This window comes from Saimiri boliviensis, chromosome 20, assembly GCF_048565385.1.
Source record: "Saimiri boliviensis isolate mSaiBol1 chromosome 20, mSaiBol1.pri, whole genome shotgun sequence".
Taxonomy (NCBI): Eukaryota; Metazoa; Chordata; class Mammalia; order Primates; family Cebidae; genus Saimiri; species Saimiri boliviensis.
The window spans coordinates 34,580,223-34,601,720 of NC_133468.1; the positions used below are offsets into that span (position 1 = coordinate 34,580,223).

At 51.4% G+C, this 21,498-nt stretch overlaps 2 protein-coding genes across 2 annotated transcripts; one reads left to right on the forward strand and one right to left on the reverse strand.

Annotated features, from left to right (window-relative positions):
- Positions 1-4,297: 4,297 nt before the first annotated feature.
- On the reverse strand, positions 4,298-7,862 carry DNAJC30 (DnaJ heat shock protein family (Hsp40) member C30). Its single transcript, XM_074390758.1, has one exon. It carries the CDS (start codon positions 7,823-7,825, stop codon positions 7,031-7,033), a length of 795 nt encoding a protein of 264 aa, XP_074246859.1. The 5' UTR covers positions 7,826-7,862; the 3' UTR covers positions 4,298-7,030.
- A 121-nt stretch (positions 7,863-7,983) lies between these two features.
- On the forward strand, positions 7,984-21,063 carry BUD23 (BUD23 rRNA methyltransferase and ribosome maturation factor). Its single transcript, XM_003934111.3, has 12 exons — positions 7,984-8,068; positions 8,167-8,204; positions 11,561-11,656; positions 11,744-11,826; positions 11,921-12,017; positions 13,509-13,605; positions 15,069-15,119; positions 15,803-15,888; positions 16,086-16,131; positions 16,441-16,499; positions 20,457-20,546; positions 20,697-21,063. Exons 1-12 carry the CDS (start codon positions 8,021-8,023, stop codon positions 20,749-20,751), a joined length of 846 nt encoding a protein of 281 aa, XP_003934160.1. The 5' UTR covers positions 7,984-8,020; the 3' UTR covers positions 20,752-21,063.
- The last annotated feature ends 435 nt before the right edge of the window (positions 21,064-21,498 follow it).

A 21,498-nucleotide genomic window follows, 5' to 3' on the forward strand; every position in this document is an offset into this window, starting at 1 on the left:
CATTTGGCAGGGAGGCATGGAAGTTCTTGCAAACCAAATGGGCTGGATGGGCTTTCTAGGGCTGTAGACTGTAGCTAGAGGGCGGCGCTGTGGGGGCCTCAGAGCCTCCAGGCCTAGTACGGGCCCCCTCCAGAACCTCCGTCCCACCTTGATCTCGGTCCCACTCTCCTCTCTGCTGGCACTTCAGCTGCTGGGGGCCGAGGGACATCAGAACCACTGAGTTCTGCTGATTGGACAGAAGAAGGAGCAGCCTTGGCAGACCTCTCCTCTGGCTCTCTTTCTCAGCACAGTCTGCGGCAGGCTCGGCCCCTCCTGCCCCGGCTGCCGGTTCCTGGTCCAAGTTTCCAGAGTGCAAAGTGTCTATTCCCATGAAAAAGTACTCTTGCCTCCATTTTATTTTCTTCTGAAAATGCATGGTCCCCCTGCAGTTGTGTGTGTGTGTGTGTGTGTGTGTGTGTGTGTGTGTGTGTGTGTTTGGCTTTCCTTCATGATGGAGGTGGAGTAGAATTTGCAACCAAAAGGGAAAAGCGGGCAAAGATTGGGCAGATCTGAGCCTTTTTCCGCTATCATGAATTGGGAAGCAGCCTTTAGAAGGCAGCGGTTGGCCAGGCGCGGTGGCTCACACCTGTAATCCCAGCACTTTAGGAGGCTGAGGCAGGCAGATCACAAGGTCAGGAGTTCGAGACCAGCCTGGCCAACATGGTGAAATCCCCGTCTCTACTAAAAATACAAAAATTAGCCGGGCGTGGTGGTGGGCAGCCTGTCATCCCAGCTACTCGGGAGGCTGAGGCAGGAGAATCGTTTGAACCCGGGGGGCAGAGGTTGTGGTGCGCTGAGATGGCGCCACGGCACTCCCGCCTGGGCAGCAAGAGCAAGACTCCATCTTAAAAAAAAAAAAAAAAAAAAGAAGGCAGCGACTCCCAGGTTCAGCCTCCCCTCCCCAGGGCAGGTAAGCAGCACAGAAAGTTGAGACTTGGACAAGAGAGGGACTGGGAAGAAGTGTTACCATGGGAACCAGATGGGGTCCTTCAGAAGGCCTCCCACACACCTCGTCTTGCACAGAGCTGATTCTGCTTTTGAGGGGCAGGGAGTGAGACCCCTCGGTGTTGAGCTCCAGCCTGAAAATGACCACAGGCAGGTGAGGATGGGACACCCCCAGCGTGGAGTGGGCCCAGTTCTGGGTGGGCCACGGTAAGGCTTCAAGTTGGATGGTTTAAAATAAATCATTCACCCCTTTTGCTTGAAGGTACATAGACGGTTCTGGAAGGTTCAGTACTCTAGGCCCTTCCTTTTGCCTAAAACCTTCCGGAACTTGCTGCTTCCAGATTCTGGGGCCCCCAGGAATGTTCCTATGATCTTCTGTGAGAGAGAACAATCTTGAGGGTCTGCATCTGGGAGCTCATGAGAAAAGTCCTACCTATTAGATACCACCTTGCTTTTACAAAACAAAAAGAAATCTCCAAATAAAACTCCCATCCCTTTTTGACAAAAACAGAGCTCCCTGTTCCTTGAGAAAGTCTGTTATGTGTACCTCCTCATTTGCGAATCACTAGCTTCTGCGCATTTTCTAACCTCCCCCCTCTTGGTGGTTTCCAAATATGAAACATAGTAACATTAAATGTGCTTTTTCTTTCTCTTAACCAATCAAGGCTCACTGAGCTAAGCAGGCTCCAACCAGTGTGGGCTCAAAGCTTCCCCACTGAATCCCTTCGTCCCTGCAAAGCTATGGCTACGAGCTTGCCCCTGACCTCCAAGGCTAGAGAATCGAATGGTTTCTAAGAGACCCACTTGGACTTGCTGCGGTTTATCCCAGTATATACAAGGATTTTTAGACAGAAGATGGAGTGAAGGAACTGGGGTAACTGTATCAAAAGGCCTCTGGTCCTGTCTAAGAGCTTATCACTGCTGTTGACCTCTGGAGAGATTCTCCTTGTCCCACGTGAAAATAAGATTTCACTCAACCTCCCTATAGAAAGTGCAGGCTCTTGTAGCAACAGAGGATGTAGAAATTTGCAAACTCAAATGCCTCCAGGGGCCAGGAAGGTGACACAGAGTTGCCAAGCAGTCGCTTTCCAGCAAGAAGTACCTCCTGTCCCTATTTTTCTGAAATTACATGGTCCCTTTTTACTTTGTTGCCTTCTCTCTTGATGGACATGGGGTATGGAAATGATTTTCTGCTATGGGGAAAATGGTGCCAGTGGACGAAAGGTCTTTTACACTTCACCTCTGTTGGAGGAAGAATGGCAAACTGTGGAGCAACGTCTCATCTACGTGGACACAATTTTTTGTCTTTTTTTTTTTTTTTTTTTTTTGAGACAGGGTCTTGCTCTGTCACCTAGGCTGCAGTGCAGTGATGTGATCATAACTTACTTGCAATCTCAACCTCCTGGCCTCAAGCCATCCTCCCACCTCAGCTTCTCAAGTAGCTGGGACTACAGGTGTGTGCCACCATGCCTGGCTAATTTTTGAATTTTTTTTTGTAGAGATGAGGTGTTTTTTTGTTTTTCGGTTTCTTTTTTTCGAGATGAAGGCTCACTCTGTTGCCCAAGCTAGAGTGCAGTGGCACAATCTCAGCTCACTGCAACCTCCGCCTCCGAGGTTCAAGCGATCCTCCTGCCTCAGCCTCCCAAGGAACTTGGACCCCAGGTGTGCACCACCATGCCTGGCTTTCCCTCATCATCTTGCCCATGGGCAGGTGGCAGTGTGTGACTTCATCACAGGGTTGAGGATCTGAGAGGAGGAAAGTTCAGGACAGGGCCAACTTTTCTAGTGCACTGAATTCCAGAGTGTGGACCGATAGGGCCACCACTTACCAGCCGCCCCTCTCCTGGCCTGTTCGCATGGGATCTGGTGGCCTTCCAGGAAGCCCATCAGTTTGAAACACAGACCTCTCCCATTTCCGAAAAAGGGAGTGTTGGTGGCCACTCTAAGTCAATCGTGACCCAGTAGGACAGCTCTGAGGCCTGAACTAAGCTATTCCTAAGCAGCTGGGCTCATACAGAGGCGCACCCAATGAATGAAATGCCGGGACCTCAGAAGGAGGTAGGAGGAACTCTGCTCCTTCAACTCTGGGATCTGTAAAGGGTCATCTCATCCAACAATAAATAAAGGGCAGCAGGGCCGGGCGCGGTGGCTCATGCCTGTAATCCCAGCACTTTGGAAGGCCGAGGCAGGCGGATCACGAGGTCAAGAGATCGAGACCATCCTGGCCAACATGGCGAAACCCCCATCTCTACTAAAAATACAAAAATTAGCTTGGTGTAGTGGTGCATGCCTGTGGTCCCAACTACCTGGGAGGCTGAGGCAGGAGAATCGTTTGAACCCAGGAGGCAGAGGTTGCAGTGAGTTGAGATCGGGCCACCGCACTCCAGCCTGGCAACAGAGCAAGTCTCCGTCTCTAGATAAATAAATAAACAAATAAATAAATAAAGGGCAACAGAGGGGGAAAAAGCAGTTTGGCTCAGGAGAAACAAAGTTCCAGTCAAGCTCAAAGACAATACAATTGTCTGGATGTGTGTGCCTCTGGCTCCCGTCTCGTGGGCTGTCTCCCGTTCAGGACCCATGCCTGCTGCTTACTCAGCCTCGTGCTATATGCGTATCCGCTTCCCCACCCCGCTGAGGACAGCCTGGGCCCCTTTACCCTGCTCTCCCTTCCTGGGTCCAAACTTCTAGGGAGTTTTATTTTAGTTTGTGAAAAACAAAGAAAAAGGACTAATGCTGGGCATGTCTGAGCCATCCTCTACGACCAGGAATTGAGGAATAGCCCCTAGAAGGCAGGGGCTAGGGTCATGGCCGAGTTCAGCCTCCACTTGCTGGGAAGCAGCAGAGAAAGGAAAGACTGGAGCCAGTCCGAGTGAGTGGGAGAGCAATGTTTCCATGGAAACCTGTTGGGGTCCTTCAAAAAGCCTTCCACACATTTCCCTTTCCGTGAAGGGCACAGGCTCGGTTCGGGGCCGGCAGGGAGAGGTTAGCTCTGGCCTACAAAACCCTGAGGCACCCAGGAATGAACTTATGATGAATGGAGTGGGCCTTGTTCTGGGCCATGGGAGAGGCTGAGGGTTGGATGATGGTTAGTAAACCTTACAGAATACTTTGCTTACGGTTCCATGGAATGCCCCGTAAGTTTATTTCAGTCTGGACGCACCCCGAGTCTGAAACCTTCTGAACTTTCTATCTACTTCAGATTCTGAGGCCTGCAGGGAACGTCCTTGGCTGGGATCTTGAGTGAGAAAACAAACTTCTATTTCAAGGAATCTATGCTAGTAGGCCACTAGTGCTTTACAAATCCACACCGAAAGAACACTCTTTTTGTTTTATTTTTTTGAGACAGAGTCTTGCTCTTTTGCCCAGGCTGGAGTGCAATGGAGCAATTTCAGCTCACTGGAACCTCCACCTCCTGGGTTCAAGCAGTTCTCCTGCCTCAGTCTCCCAAGTAGCTGGGATTACAGGCACACGCCACCAGGACTGTCTAATTTTTATACTTTTAGTAGAGATGAGGTTTCACCATGTTGGCCAGGCTGGTCTTCAACTCTTGACCTCAGGTGATCCACCGTCCTGAGCCTGAAGTACTGGGATTCCAGACGTGAGCCACCATGCCTGACCACTCACGCCTGACCACGCCCGACCTCTTTTCATAAACAAAACGTCCTTGCCCCACTTTAGAACATACTGCTACACTCCACTTCCTGCAGTTTGGTTTTCCAGAAAAGACTGGGTCCTGTTTTCCAAATATGAAACATAGTAACATTAAATGTTCTTTTAAAAAGTACACATCCCCTCCCCCCAAGTCCAGGCTGACTGAACCAAACAGGTCTGAACCAGACTGGGCTCAAATTTTTTTTTTTTTTTTGTCACCCAGGCTGGAATGCAGCAGCGCAATAGCCCTCACTGCAACCTCAGCCTCCCAGGCTTAAGCCATCTTCCCACCTTAGCCTCCTGCGTAGCTGGTACTAACTACCACACCTGGCTAATTTTTGTAGAGATGGGGTTTTGCCATGTTGCCCAGGCTGGTCTCCCTACTCCTGAGGTCAAGTGATTCATCTGCCTCAGCCTCCCAGAGTGTTTAGATTACAGGCGTGAGCCACTGTGCCAGGCCCCAGATCTTCATTACTGAATCATATGGTCACTGTAAAGCCCTGACTAGGAGTATACCCCCACTCTCCAAGGAAAGAGACAATCAAATATATATATATATATATATATATATATATATATATATATATATAAATCAAATATATATATATATATATATATATATTTTTTTTTCCTTTTCAGGAGATTGGCACAATGATGGAATGGTTTTCAAGAGGCTAAGCAGGACCAGCTGTGGGTTTATCCCATTTTACATAAGGATTTTACACAACACATTGAGTACAGGGATTGCACGCAATTATTGCCCTCAGTAATACACCAAACCACTCCTGGCTTTGTTTAGACCCTAGACTTTCGCCCTCATCCATCTCGTAGACCTCTTGTGAGGATTTTCCCCTTTTACAGCTTTACACTCAGTCCTGTGCATGAACACTCGAGCACCTGCTATGTCACAGTCACCTCACTGCCAATGTCCAGTGACTCACTGTTAAGAGAGCTAAGCAGCAGCTCTGACCAAATGATGAGCAACTACTTCACATGAAACAGAGGGGAAAGAAACCGTGCCTTTAGTCAGCTCTGCATAAAGAACCAAGTCGCCGCCTTGAACAGCAAGTCCCCCATCCCTCCGTAGTCCTGTCTACTCCCAAAGTCCCAAAGTTTACCCCAGCCTCAAGCAGCCTTGTTTCAAAGATTCACATAGGGCCTGTGATAAGCACTGAAAGTTAAACAGAAGCAGGAGGCTCGAGCACTGAGTCTGGCACTCCATTTCCAGGAGGGGATGGGCTGCACAGTGTGCAATGGGGTTGGCTGGTAAAAGGAGAGCCAGGTGACAGTCACGCTGTCACAAGGATGAACATGGTCCTGCTAGCATCATGCTGTAATCCCCACAGATTAGAACTATGGATAATAGGCAAGGCAAGGTGGCTCACGCCTGCAATCCCAGCACTTTGGGAACCCGAAGCGGGCAGATTGCCTGAGGTTGGGAGTTGAAGACCATCCTGGCCAACATGGTGAAATCCCCTCTCTACTAAAAATCCAAAAACTAGCTGGATATGGTGGCAGGCACCTGTAATCCCAGCTACTCAGGAGGCTGGGGCAGGAGAATAGCTTGAACCCAGGAGGCAGAGGTTGCAGTGAGCCGAGATTGCACCACTGCACTCCATCCTGGGCAACAGAGGGAGACCCCGTCTGAAAAACAAAAACAAACAAAACAAGTTCAAATGATTTTCTCCTCTGCTGTCATGCTCACAGAGTAACTTCTCTAAGGTCACACATTAATACGGGCCCAGGAACACTCATTCCTTATGCTCAGTGACCTTGTTTTCTCACTCCCACATGCCATCATCAGAAAGGGGAGTGCCCCAGGGGGCTGACTTTAGAGGGAGGAATGGCAGGCTGTCCACAGACCCCATTCTTACCCTGGACCAGGTCTCACCTGCCGCTTGGAGAACTCACAGAAAGACAGGTTTGGTACAGCCCCAGACCTTTTCTTTTGGCAGCCAACGAATGGTCACATTGCACATTTCAAGGTTACAGAGGAGCCCCACCGTATACACGCGGGGCAGGAGCAGATAAATCTGACCCGGGGCTTTACAATAAAGCTACAGCGAGGGTTACAGAAGTTAACCACATCTGGAAGCAGGAAGGCAACTTCTGGAAGAAGCACCCTAGAGACTCCGGGAACCCTTCACTCGTGAGCTCTCGGGACTCTTTAGCGTGGGGCCTCTTTCTTGGGCATCTAAAGGCCTCCTTTTCTGGACCATAGGGAAGGGATGTGCAGGTCCTCGGCTATGTTGGGTGGGTCCGGGAGGGGAGGGGGAGCACAGTTCCTTCGGATCCCAGCTGAGGTAGGCTATCAATGGCCAAGAGTTCAGGGGCAAGAAAAAAGGCCGTTCTCTGGGGGCTGGCTGGGGACGCTCTCCTTCCTTCCTCTCTCCCACTAAATAGAAAAGCCAATGAAGACAATGATGATGAAGATTCCGAAAAAGAGGAAAAAGACACCCGTGTCTCGGATCTCCTCCCAGGAACGGCTGTTCAGGGCCAGAGATCCCTGTCGTTTGCGAAGAGCCTCCCGCCGGGCCCTCAGGCGCCGTTCCCGCTCCAGCTGTTCCCCGTAGTGGGCCTGGTAGAAGGCGTCAAAGTTGAACTTCGTGCGGTTGGCGTCAGAGGCGGTCCAAGAACGGTCGTGGGTCCAAGAGGTGGGCGGCGGGGGACGCGGCGAGCCGGAGTCGGCTGCGGGCGTCCTGGAGGGCCGGACGCTGGGTCCGCGCAGGTCCGCGTCGCTGAGCAGGCCGCGATCATACTTGCGACGCAGGGTGGCACTGCCCAGCACCACGTAGGCCTCGGAGATGCGAGTGAAGCGCTCGGCAGCCTCGGCGTTCCCGGAGTTGCGGTCCGGGTGGTAGAGAAAGCACTGACGGTAGTAAGCCTCCTTGATTTGGGCCTGCGTGGCTGTGGAGGGGACGCCAAGCAGATCATAGAGCGCTGTGCGCGAATACGAAGAGTAGCCCCGGGAATAAGTCCTCGCTCCTATGCCCAGGCTGAGTGCAGAATGTTTGCACCTCGCTCCTATGCCCAGGCCGGGTGCAGAATGTTTGCACCTCGCTCCTATGCCCAGGCCGGGTGCAGAATGTTTGCACCTCGCTCGTATGCCCAGGCCGGGTGCAAAGCCACGGGCCTGCAGCAACCTCCACGTTAACAGTCGTGGAAACCACAACCCCCACTTGGCTGCCATCTTGAATTGATTCGGCAGGCGGTGCAAGAGAAACTGGCCAATGGGAGGCGCCGATTGGTCGCCCTGTAGCCAATCACTTAAAGAGGAGGGCGGGGGAGGGGTGGCGCATGCGTATTATTAGGCGGGCGCCAGCTGATGACGTAAAGTCCGCGCTCCGGGAAACGCCAGTCGCAGGCGTGCCGCTGAGGAGTGAGGATGGCGTCTCATGGCCAGCGTCCGGAGCACGGCGGACCCCCGGAGCTGGTAAATTCCGGACTCAGCGGGCGCCCGTCCCCCCATTTCTACAGCCGCGGCGTCTGAATTCCTCCTCCACTGTCATTTATTTTTCTCTTTTTTTCCAGTTTTATGACAAGAAAGAAGCCCGGAAATATGTTTGCAAGTGAGGGGAGCCCGAGTACTGCGCGGCGTCCGGGGGTCTGGAGGCGGCAAGTTGCCTCGGTTGCGGGCGTTGCTCGGAAAGCCCGTAGAATTTGGGGGTGCGGGGAGGGAAGGACCCGGGTGGGTGCCATTTCGGTCTTTGGTAAATCACCTTTAAATTACCGACCTCTCTGGGCCTCGGTACCCCAGTGTTGAGGTAGAGGTGATGGCGCCTGCTCTCCGTGGGTGGTTTTCAAAGTCGAGTGTGACAGCTTGTCCTAAGCGTGTGGTAAAAGGCGCTGGGCGGTGGGTACTGGCGTACTGGCGAGGGGTCAGTCCTAGTAGGGGAAGGAAGTAATGTCCATAGGATGCTTATCCGGGCGCCTCGTTTGCCAGTAAATGCCCATGACAGCCGTTGGTGTGGTACTGTCTGAATTTCATAGAGGGGAGTTTGTATGGCTACAGAGTTGAGGTCAGGTGGGATGGCTCACGCCTGTAGTCCCAGCAATCCCAGGGCTTTGGGAGGCTGAGGTGGGAGAACTGCTTCAGCTCGGGTTCGAGACCAGGCTAGGCAACGCAGCACGACCCCCCTCCCCCACCCCGTCTCTGCAAAAAATAAAGTCAGGCCTGGTGGCCCCCCTCGTCCTCCCCAGTAGCTGGGACCACAGGCGCCCGCCACCACTCCTGGCTTCTTACTATAATTTTTTGAGACGGAGTTTCGCTCTCGTTGCCCAGGCTGGAGTGCAACGGCGGGATCTTGGCTCACTGCAACCTCCACCTCCCGGGTTCAAGCGATTCTTCTGCCTCAGCCTCCTGAGTAGCTGGGGTTACAGGCACACGCCGTCATGCCCGGCTACTTTTGTATTTTTAGTGGAGACGGGATTTCTCCATGTTGGTCAGGCTGGTCTCAAACTCCCGACCTCAGGTGAATCTGCTGGCCTCGGCCTCCCGAAGTACTGGGATTATAGGCGTGATCCACAGCACTCGGCCTCTTTTTTAAATTTTTAAAATTGAAACGGGGTCTCATTCTTCGCCCAAGTTGGAGTGCAGTGGCACCATATCAGCTCGCTGCAACCTCTGTCTCCCGGGTTCAAGTGATTCTCCTGCCTCAGCCTCCCTAGTAGCTGGGACTAAAGGTGCATGCCACCACACCTGGCTAATTTTTTGTATTTTTAGTAGGGACTGGGTTTCACCGTGTTAGCCAGGATGGTCTCAATTTTCTGACCTCATGATCCACCCAATGATTTTTGGTTTTTTTTTAGTGGTAGGGTCTCCCTGTGTTGCCCAAGGCGGGTCAACCCCAGGGCTGAAGCGATTCTCTCTGGCTTCAGTCTGCCGAGCTGTTGGGATTGCAGGCGTGAGCCACTGCACCTCGTCTCTTAAAAAAAAACAAACAAACAAAAGGAAGGGTTTGGGAGCAGGTGTGGTGGTTGGTTCACACCTGTAATCCTAGTACTTTGAGAGGCTGAGGTGGGCTGATCACGAGGTAAGGAGTTCGAGACCAGCGTGGCCAACATGATGAAACCCTGTCTCTACTAAAAATACAAAAACTAGCCGGGCTTGATGGTGGGCGTCTGTAATCCCAGCTACTCCCGCGGCTGAGGCAGGAGAATTGCTTGAACCCGGGAGGGGAGGTTGCACTGAGCTGAGATCTAGCCACTGCACTTCAGCCTGGCTAACAGAGCGAGCCTCCATCTCAAAAAAAAAAAAAAAAAGATTTTGTGGTTTTTCCATACTCATCACTGAGAGACTAAACCTATTTCAGTAAATGGCTATTAGTCGGGCGCAGTGGCTCACGCCAGTAATCCCAGCACTTTGAGAGGCAGAGGCAGACAGATCATCTGAGGTCAGAAATTCTGAGACCAATCAGGCCAACACGGTGAAACCCCGTCTCTACAAAAAATACAAAAATTAGCCAGGCGTGGTGGCAGACGCCTATTGTCTCAGCTACTCCGGAGGCTGAGGCAGCAGAATCACTTGAGCGCGGAGGCGGAGGTTGCGGTGAGCCCAGATTGCGCCGTTGCGCTCCAGCCTGGGCAACGGAGTGAGACCCTGCTTCAATAAATAAATAGCTATTGGGTAACTTTTATTTTTTTAGGGACAGGGTCTCTCTGTCAGCCAGGCTGGAGTGCCATGGCGTGATCCCTGCCGACTGCAGCCTCAAGTCATCCTCCTGAGTAGCCGGAACTAGAGGCACTGGTCACCACAACGGCTGAGATAATCTTGATAGTTTTTTTTGTGTGTGAGACCGGGGTCTGATTCTTTCGCCCAGGCTGGAGTGCTGCGGTGCTACAACCTCACCTCCTGAGTAGTTGGAACTACAGGCGCGCCACCACGCGCTCGGCTAGCTTGGGTGATTTTTTTGTAGAGGGGCTTTGGGTATGTTGCCCAGGGATCCGGTAAGTAGCTCACGGGATCCAGCTGCCTAGGCCTCCCAAAGTACTGGGATTACAGGTATGAGCCACCAGGCGTGGTCCTTACTGATGACTTTCTATGTCGATTATATGTTGGATATTTGGAATGTAATGGGTTAAAGAAAATAGTTTATTAAATATATGGAGTCAACAATATGACTCCAGTTTATTTTACCTGTTTCTTTTTTTTTTTTTTTTTGAGATGGAGTTTCTCTCTTGTTACTCAGTCTGGAGTGCAATGGCACAATCTCTGCTCACCACAACCTCCGCTTCCTGAGTTCAAGCAATTCTCCTACCTCAGCCTCCCGAGTAGCTGGGACTACAGGCATGTGCCACCATGCCCAGCTAATTTTTGTATTTTTGGTAGAGACAGGGTTTCACCTTGTTGACCAGGATGGTCTCGAACTCTTGACCTTGAGATCCACCCGCCTCGGCCTCCCAAAGTGCTGGGATTATAGGCGTGAGCCACTGCACCCAGCCTGTTTCTTTACATTTCTTTTTGACTGGCTATTGGAAGGCCACATGTGGCTTGCATTCTATTCTCATGGCCAGCGCTGCTGTAGGTTTCTGTGGATTGTTGATTCTTCTAGATGAGAAACTATGGAGAATAATTCTTGCAGAAAATGTTTTCAACAAGTGCTAGAGCAGCAGAGCCTAATAGAGTTGCAGATACCCAATCTTTGTTCATTAACTAAGTGATTTGCTTTTACACATCAGCTTGGCAGCTGGTACAGTGAGAATTTGTTATCACAAAATAACATGGTCCCGAATTATGTGGAATTTTGGGGTCACTTTTAAATAGTCTAATTTGTTGATCTGTACTTAGAAGGAGTCAGAAAAGGGTACCTCAGAATGATTGATCCTTTTTTTTTTTTTTAACTTGGCTTTTTCCTTTGGTCTGGGGGACCAGAACCCCTTTATCCAGAACCCCTTTACCATGTGCACTGTGTTTCTGCCTTCCCAGCTCCCGGATGATTGATATCCAGACCCGGATGGCTGGGCGAGCACTGGAGCTTCTCTGTCTGCCACGGAATAAGCCCTGTTACCTGCTGGATATTGGGTGAGACTCTGGGGCCTGGTTCAGATTGTCTAAGGTGGTGAAGTCAGTCTTTGCAGAGTGACCCTGAGTCTCGATTGTGTCTTCCAGCTGTGGCACTGGGCTGAGTGGAGGTTACCTCTCGGATGAAGGACACTATTGGGTGGGCCTGGACATCAGCCCTGCCATGCTGGGTAAGTGTGTCCTGTCCGGCACCAGGGCGATTACCCTGATGGGTGTAGAGAAGCCATGTATTGTCTCTCTCTGACTGCCTTTTTTCTGATGTAGATGAGGCTGTGGACCGAGAGGTAGAGGGAGACCTGCTTCTGGGGGACATGGGCCAGGGCATCCCTTTCAAGCCAGGCACATTCGATGGTTGCATCAGGTGAGGGTATTCACTTCCTGCTTTTATTTATTTATTTAGAGACAGGGTCTCACTCTGTCACTTAGGCTGTAGTGCACTGTCTGTGATTATGGCTCACACTGCATCTTCTACCTCCTGGGTTCAGGTGATCTGCCCACCTCAGCCTCCTGAGTATCTGGGACTACTACTGCTCATACCTAGCTAATTATTTTTGTATTTGTTTTAGAATGAGTTTTTGCCATGTTGTCCAGGTTAGCTACCTGCTTGGGCCTCCTAAAATGCTGGGATTACAGGCATGAGCTGTCCCAGCCATTTCCTGCTTTTAGTCCTGCAGCCCAGTGCCTCCCAAACCTGGCTGTGCAGCAGAGTCGTGAAGGATATTTACAGATACACATCCCATGGGATTTTCAGATTTACAAGCTCAGAGCAAGGTCGAAGAGTGCATTCTTTTTGTATTCTAAAACTTGATAGCCTGGTCAAGATGGTGAAATTCTGTCTCTACTAAAAGCCAAGCTTGGTGATGGGCCCCTGTAGTCCCAGCTAGCTACTCAGGAGGCTGAGACAGGAGAATTGCTTGAACCCAGGAAGTGGAAGTTTCAGCGAGCCAAGACCACGCCACAGCACTTCCAGCCTGGGCGACAGGGCAAGACTCCATCTCAAAAATAAAACTTGTCTACTATTGTGGTTATTTTGCATTGCCGGGTTCAGGCACCACTGGTACACATTCTCTGTGGGCTTTGTGTGTCTTGTGGGGGAGGGGAGGTGGTCTTTGAGCCTCTGACAGCCATTTTGTGGGCCCCATTAGCCATCTTGAGGCCCCAACAGCCAGCCATCTTATTTTATTTGCCAACAAAGAACTGTGGTGGAGAGCAGCTGGGCTTGCGTGATCTCTTCAGTGCTCCAGAGTCCTTTCTCTGTAATCAGGGTCAGGTTGAGCATTTGCATAGCACTTCGGTAACAGATCTTAGAATGTTGATCTGTGTGTATGTAAGTAGTCTAAAGCCTGTTTCCTTGGATTGGCGGAAGGGAACAAGGAGCGTGTGTGCAAACAGCCTTGACACAGGGAGAATTTTCAACCTGAGATGCAGATGGAAACAAGGTTGAGAAAAGGTTTCTTGGGACTGACTGAGGGACATAAATGCTGTCCTTCTCTATGTCCTATTTTTGCAGTGTTACAGAGTCATGACTTGCAGTGAACCTGCACTTTTTTTCTTTGTCTTAAAATTTTCACATTTAAAAAATACTTTTAAGTAGAGATGCGGTCTTGCTGTGTTGCCCAGGGTGGTCTTGAACTGGCCTCAGGCAATTCTGTCTTGGCCTTAGAAAGTGCTGGGTTTACAGGATGTGAGCCACTGGACCTGGCCTGGACCTGCCCTTTCTAAGAAGGGAAGCTGTGTGGGAGGAGGGTTTCTCTTGGAGATCCAGGACAGATAATGTCAAGAGGCTTGAAGTGGGATGGGTTGGCAGGGAGCAATGTGGATTGTTCCTTGCTTGACTTCCCTTCCTTTTTAGCATTTCTGCTGTGCAGTGGCTCTGTAATGCTAACAAGAAGTCTGAAAACCCCGTCAAGCGCCTGTACTGCTTTTTTGCTTCTCTTTTCTCTGTTCTTGTGAGTATGAGATGTTCTCCCCATCTGGGTTGGCTGCCTGTCCCTCCCTAGTTCTGCAGGTAGAGTGAGGAAGTTGAGGTGTCCCATGGTGGATAAGCTACTTGTGTGGGACCGCATGCAGTGGCAGGGCCTTACTGTGGTTGCTTCTGTCCAGGTCCTCAGCCTAAATGGAAGTCCAAGCTCAGTGGACTGATACACCCTAATCAAATCCAGAAGTCACCGATGTCAAAGTCGGAGACCAATTTTTTGACTTTATAATAGGGCCTACTTCTGTTGATCGTAATTCCTATGTTTGTTACGCTGAATTTTAGTCAGAAGTTGGTGGGGGGGCACGGACTGAGCAGAGTGAGGACGGAGATGGTATGTCCAGAGCATCCGGAGGGCACCTTCCAGAGCGCCCACATCCTTCTGAGTCCTCACATCTCCTGCCTCCTAGTGCTGACACTTCTCCTCAGGTGGGGAACAGGATAGTCACTTACCGTGGAGAGAGCCTTTTAGCTTTATCTTGTCTTTTAACTAATGCTGTTAATTTCAGTTGTTTACTAGAATTAGCAGATAGTCTGAGATTTTTAAGTCCAAAAAATGAGTTCTTTTAAAATTTTGTTTATTTTTTGAGACAGACTTGCTCTGTTGCCTGGGATGGAGTGCAATGGTGTGATCGTAGCTCACTGCAGCCTCGAACTCCTGGGTTCAAGTGATCCTCCTGCCTCAGCCTCTCAAGTAGTAGCTTGGACTACAGGCACATGTCACCATGCCAGGCTAATTTTTTACTTTTTTTTTTTTTTTTTTTTTTTTTTTTTAAGAGATGGGGTCTAGCTGTGTTGCCCAGGCTGGTATTAAACTCCTGGCTTCAAGCAATCCTCCCACATCAGCCTTCTGAAGTGATGGGATTATAGGCATTTGCCACTGTCCCCAGCTTAAAAATGATTCCGTTTTGAAGGATCTGGGTGGTTTGGCCTCCTTAGTGCGGTCCAGCACACCCCAGCTTTCCTGGGGTGGATTCTTCCTGCCGATGGCTGGCCGCTGGTCTTGTGCGCCTCGTGAGTTCTCCTCCCTGCACACCGAGGGCCTTCGTGTTTCTTCCTCTCCCTGCTGGAGGGCTCTTCCGTACGTGCATTCAAACAGCCGGCTGCTCACTTGAGTTTCTTCTCAGATGTCCATCTGAAACAGGCCTTTTTGGAACCAAAAGTAAACTAAACTGAAAGGAAACTCTGTCACTTTGTCCAGTTCCTTTTTTTGAGCAAAAGAAAACATTTCCTACTCTGAATGAGTTGTCCATCCTACTAAAACGTGAGCTCCAAAGTTCAGGGTGATCTCTTGTTCGTGACTATATCCCCAGCCCTAACAGTGCCTCACACGTAACAGAAACTCACAAAATACTCAGTGAACAAAGGAAGGGAAGGTGTCCAGGCCCTAAGCTCATGTGGCCATTTGTAAGACAGTGATGTTTCTTTTTCTTTGAGGTCCGGGGATCCCGAGCTGTCCTGCAGCTGTACCCTGAGAACTCAGAGCAGGTGAGTCCCTCGGCTACTGGGTGTGCAGGGGAGCGGGGGCACTCAGCAGGTGAGCTGTTCTGGGGAAGTGAAAAAGAAACTTAGACGCAGGTTGGTGGGAAAAGGAGGGAGCATGCACCCTAACCCTAGTGTGGCCCCTGATGGCACATTTGGTGACCGGATATCCTAAGGGGTTGGCATCTGTGGAGGTGGGGTGGGATGTTTATCTTCTCTTGGCAGATGACGTGTATTACAGATAAGGTGATACGACTGATTTCCATAACAAAATAAGTAAAGGGCATTTAGGAGGGGTGAGAGGGCACAGTCTGCTGTGTGATACATAATTAAGGAATGGTGTAGTAGGATGTAGATGTTGAAAGATGAGTGAAGAGCCGTTCCTGACTAATAACGTGAACGAGACTGGCTTCCAGTTGTTGGCCATCTTCTTCCTGAACTTGAGTCGGGGGCTGGGTCCTTGGGCTGGAAGTGAGAATGAGGGAGCCGCTTTGTTCGGTAACTCTCCCGAGGGAGGTGTATGCCATGCCGGGTTTCAGCCTGCACTTCCCTGCATGGCTTATGGCAACCTTAAGCCCTCCCAGGCAGGATTCATCCTGGAGCAGACTGGCTTCTGAAGGAGGGGAGGGAGGGGAAGCTATCTGCTCCTCCCACCTCCCCTGCCTGACCCAATGCCTTTCTTTCCTCAGTTGGAGCTGATCACAACCCAGGCCATAAGGGCAGGCTTCTCTGGTGGCATGGTGGTGGACTACCCCAACAGTGCCAAAGCAAAGAAGTGAGTGCTGGGATCTAGTGTGCTGCCTGGGTTGCGGGAGGGAGGGTAGTGGCATAACCCTCTCAGGTCACTCATTGGACCAGGGGAGCGCTGGGGTGTGGGTCACCAGGGTCCTGGCAGGCAGGAGTAGCGGGTGAGGATTTGTCTCCCTGTGGGGCTTTCTGTGCCCACCCTCACTTTGCACTTCTTCGTTGCAGGTTCTACCTCTGCTTGTTTTCTGGGCCTTCAACCTTTATCCCAGAGGTGAGGGACACTGGGTTTGCAGGCCTCTGTCTTTGGACTTCCAGGCAATGGGGCTTAGCTTGCAGAACCTGCTGGGAGAACACTCGTGGGAAGCCGGGCCCAGCGCCAGAGGCCTCGAATGCTCACATTTTCTGGAATCTGGAGGCAGAGACCTCTGCTCTTCAGGTCCCAGAAAGGCCCAGAAAGTCTCATGAGACTGGACCTCGTGCCTGTTGGAAGGGCTCAGGCCTGGGTGGCCGGACTTCTGGAGTGGGGCAGATGGGTTTGAGAACTCTCCAGGGTGACCTAACAGCACTTTGATTCCTGCAGGGGCTGAGTGAAAAGCAGGGTGAAGATGAGCCCAAGGAGTCCATGTTCACCAATGAGAGGTAATAAAGCAACTGTTGAACCCTGCCTCAGCTGCAGGGGGTGCTGCTGTGTTTGTTAGATGTGGATTTTCTCTCTGCTCTCGCCCAAGCCTCTCGGGTCACATGCAGCAGGGACACCAGGGTGGCGGTAGAAATGGCAGGCCCCATTTGGACTGTGCCTGTTTGGGGCTCGGGGTTTGGGGTCCTGGCTGTCTCTGGGCAGCCATGCAGCCAGGACTGTCTGGGAGTTTGCACGTGCCCCTTCCTCCTGCCAGCCTGCAGGCGGTCTCCTTCCGTCCTTAACGCTACTTTGCGTCTGCATCCGGGACCCCTCCCTTGGCCGCCACGGCTCTCCCTTCCCTCCTGCATCCTCAGCTTCACTCTCCTGATCGTTCCTGTCAGCACACAGACATGCTGCACAATTTCTCCTGGTCTAGAAAAGTTCTTCCCTTAATTAACCGCGTAACAGCCCCCCTGCTGCCCTTCATAGCAGAACTCGGACTTGCCTTTTTCTTTCCCTCCTGCCGTTCTTTCAGCCCACTTCTCAGGCGGACAGTTCTGTCTCCTCACAAATGGTTCTTGTTTAGGCCACCACCAATTTCCATCAAGCCAAGTCTGGTCACTTCTGTTTTTTTTTTTTTAATGTCCTTACCTTAACATGCCTGCTTGATAGGGTCTGAAGCAGCAGTGCCCCCAGCCCTCCTTGATGCCTCCTTCTCTCGGCCTTCACCCACTGGCCTCGTTTCCTCCCCCTAGCTGGCTGGTCCTCCTCAGCCTGCTGCCGCCTCCGCCTCGCGTCCTGGGCCCAGCCTGGATTGGCTCCCTTCGCTATTTGTGGTGCTGTAAATGCCAGCCGGAAGTTCCTAACTCCCAAATGTGTGTGTGTGTGTCTCCAGTCTCGACCACCTGGGGTTTCCCAGGGCCTCCTCACTGTCCATACCTGCCTTTCACAGGCAGCTCGAACGAAGCAGCTTTTGGTTTTCTGCCTTTTTTTTTTCTTTGCACACACCTGGCAGCAATAATTTAAGTGAGAACAGCTCTTGGTTTTCATCCCCTAAACGTTCTCTCTTTTTTTCTTTTTTGAGGCAGGGTCTCACTTTGTCACCCAGGCTAGAGTGCAGTGGTGCAATCTTAGCTCACTGCAGCCTCGAACCCCTGGGCTCAGACGATCTCTTGCTTCAGCCTCCCAGGTAGCTGAGACTACAGGTGCATACCACTATGCCTGGTTAATTTTTAAAGTTTTTGGTAGAGACAGGGTCTTGCTATGTTGTTCAGGATGATCTTGAACTCCTTGCCTCAAGCGATGCCCCCATCTCAGCCTCCCAAAGTTCTGGGATGACTGGTGTGAACTACCGTGCCTGGCCATCCTCCATTCTTTACCATTCTTGATGGTTCCTGTCTTTCCCCACATCTCACATCCTGTCAGCCTGCCATCGAGCCCTGTGGTCCTTCCCTCGGTGTGTATCCCGTGCTGACCCTCCCTGCTTCCGGCCTGTGCCAGCAGCGCCCCTAGCCTGGATTGCTGAACAGCTGTCCACCTTGTCTCCCTGCCTTTGCAGTCTTTGCCTCTTTCAGATTATTTTCTGCATAGCAGTAAGACTGGTCTTTTTCTTTTTCTTTTTCTTTTTTTTTTTTTTCTTTTTGAGACAGAGTTTCGCTCCGTCACCCAGGCTGGAGTGCAATGGCGCGATCTCGGCTCACCGCAACCTCCGCCTCCTGGGTTCAGGCAATTCTCCTGCCTCAGCCTCCTGAGTAGCTGGGATTACAGGCACGCGCCACCATGCCCAGCTATTTTTCTGTATTTTTAGTAGAGACGGGGTTTCACCATGTTGACCAGGATGGTCTCGATCTCTTGATCTTGTGATCCACCCGCCTCGGCCTCCCAAAGTGCTGGGATTACAGGCTTGAGCCACCGCGCCCGGCTTTTTTTTTTTTTTTTTTTTTGAGACGGAGTTTTGCTCTTATCACCCAGGCTGGAGTGCAATGGCGCGATCTCGGCTCACCGCAACCTCCGCCTCCTGGGTTCAGGCAATTCTCCTGCCTCAGCCTCCTGAGTAGCTGGGATTACAGGCACGCGCCACCATGCCCAGCTAATTTTTTGTATTTTTAGTAGAGACGGGGTTTCACCATGTTGACCAGGTTGGTCTCGATCTCTCGACCTTGTGATCCACCCGCCTCGGCCTCCCAAAGTGCTGGGATTACAGGCTTGAGCCACCGCACCCGGCCTTTTTCTTTTTTCTAAAATGTAAATTGTATCTTGTCATCGCTCTTTCAGTATCTTCATTTCAGTTTCATTCCCCACTCAGGTTTATTTTCCTTAACACCCTTCACTGCTCTAAGTCACACATACCAGTTTACTTGGTTATTATTTGTATATCCAGCTAGAATGAAAACTTGGTAGGGACTGGAATCATCTCCCTGACATTAAGAATAGTGTCTTGTTAGTGAAAAGTGCTCAGTATTTTTCTGAATGAATAACCGATTATAAGGTAGTGATGAGGGAGGTTATTTCTGAGTTCCGGCTGACATGAGGGAAAGGTCTTCAGACTTCTAAGACATTTAAGAGGAAAAACAGGCCCCAAATGCACGCGTTTGGAAGGCCTACAGCTGGGCAGTCACGTGTTCCTCGCGTCCACCATAGGCTCATGCTGCCTGACCCCTTGGACCTTTGGTCATTTCTCTTAGCTTCCCTAGCCCATTCCCCATGGGGAGCTGGGGGCTCTTCCAGAATGCCCCTTCTCTCAGGTGCCCAGGGAGCACCCCCATCTCCCTCACAGGGGAAGTACACATTGCCTCAGCTCCTCCTTGCACCTTAGGATCCCTCTTGTCCTCACACTGGTGTCTTCAGACGACATGTCCTAAAAGTAAACGTGGGTAAGTTGAATGACCTGAGCCTCCATTCCTCAGCTATCTGAAAAGCAGGGATAGTGCCACCCATCTTAGCAGTGTGTTGAGGGTGCGGAGCCTTTTGGCCGGGACTCACCGTGCCCACCATGTACCTTGCCATCCTCGTTCTGTGGGCTCATACTTTGAGTTCATCAGATGAGGTAGAGGGCAGGGGAGGGGCTCCTCTTACTGTCACCTCAGTCTGACCACATTCAGGACACTTGTTATAAATACATAAGTGAATGAAGAATAATTCTTTTAAGCTTTTACCTGTTCAGTCTCCAGGCTGTATTTTTTTTGGCCTGTTCCTCCCTCCCTCCCTCCCTCCCATGCCTCATGTGCCCCTGGAGGAATGGGCCCCCACTTCTCCCTTGGGAACCTGTGCTTCGGGGCCCTCTGTCTTCACCTCCTCCCTTTATCTCCCTTGATGACTTTCTCTCTTGCTGCTGCTCCCATGGCTCACCTCTTGCCCCGTTTGCCATTCTGCCCCGACTTTGTACTCCTAGAATCTTGAGGTGAATCCTCCTGTCTCTCCAGCCCTGCTCTGCAGCTGCTCCTGCTTTGTGCTGGCCCATCAGGTTCAGGCATCCAAATGGCAGCTCCTTGGCTCACCCTGACTCTGGTTTCTCCTGATGGTCGCAGGGGTCTTTGGGGTTACTCCAGTCCTCTTTCCTTCTTCCCTCACATCCCTCAGTCCTGCCTTTACAGCCCCTCCTTTCTGTCCCGGTTTTCTGCCCCCAAGCTGTGGACCCTGAGCTCCTATCGTGAACTGTGGCCTGTGCACTTGAAGCCCAGGTGGTGATGCATCACTGCATGGGTCGAAAGCGGCTTGCTTACTTAGCTGCTTCCCAAAGAGGGAACAGGCTGCTCGCTGGCCTTTAGATCTCCATGCCTGGCCCGGCCTGCCCTCCGTTCCCATTCACTGCCCTGGCCCTGGTGGATGTTGAGTGGGGACTTGTAGTAGGGAAGGTGGAGTCTTTGAGGGAAGGGGCGTCCGAGGCCACCAGACTCAGAGGGAAGCTTGCCATGGATTCACGTGGGGGCCAGCCGGGCAGCGTCGTCAATTAGCTCATAGCTGCGTCTCCACCGCAGGGTCCCATTCAGGTTGTTGAGGCGGGCAATGGTGAGGAAGAGCCGGGCGTGGGTGCTGGAGAAGAAGGAGCGGCACAGGCGCCAGGGCAGGTGAGTGCCAGACTGGGAACTGGCAGGGTGGGATGGTGGGGTAGGGGTGGGGTTGGAGGCCTGTTGCCATTAAGAGTTCCCTTGCATTTGAAGAGCCCAGGGCTGCTTTGATCTTTTTTTCTGAGACTGTCGTGTTCCTTTTCTGCACAGGGAAGTCAGACGTGATACCCGGTACACCGGCCGCAAGCGCAAGCCCCGCTTCTAAGTCAGCGCGCGGTCTGGACAGGCGCTTGCCTCCGTAGTTTTCTATACTGAAGTGTTCCGCTGACAAAGTAGTATGTTAGAAAAGTTCTAAAGTTCTAAAAACGTTTCCTGCAGTAAAAAAAGTTCTCTGGGCTGGCCATGGTGGCTCATGCCTGTAATCCCAGCACCTTGGGAGGCTGAGGCGGGAGGATCATTTGAGGCCAGGAGTTCTAGACCTGCCTGGGCAACATAGTGAGACCTCGTTTCTAGGGACAAAAAAATATATATATATATCTCTGTTTAAAAGCAAGAAGTAAAAATTCCTTTTGTGAAACTCTGGCATCTCCCAGCTCTGCTTCTCGCCAAACTTGGGTTCCTCTGTTGGGCTACTGCACGTCTTGTCCCCAGGCAGTTATTACGTTTAAAAAACTTCCATGCCTGAAAACATTCTTTGAATTTGCAAGGAACACAGTCCTTTAATTTGGGGCTTATATGACTATATCATCTCACACTAAGCAAAGTGGGGAAGAGGGTCCAGATGAAATGTTAGTGGTGCCCACTGGCCAGTCTCTGGTTTCCCTTGCTGTGAAGGCCTTGCCAGTCCAGCGGCCCCAGCCTTGCCTGTGGCACTGAGCTGCACACTCAGCTACCAACTAGTCTAGCGCTTGGATGTCTTGGGCTGATCTCTTGTCCCCTTGCTAGTGGTTGGAAAGGGCTGGTCCTGCTCTGGGTAGTATGGGACCATCCGGCAGGCTGTGATGGGAGAAGA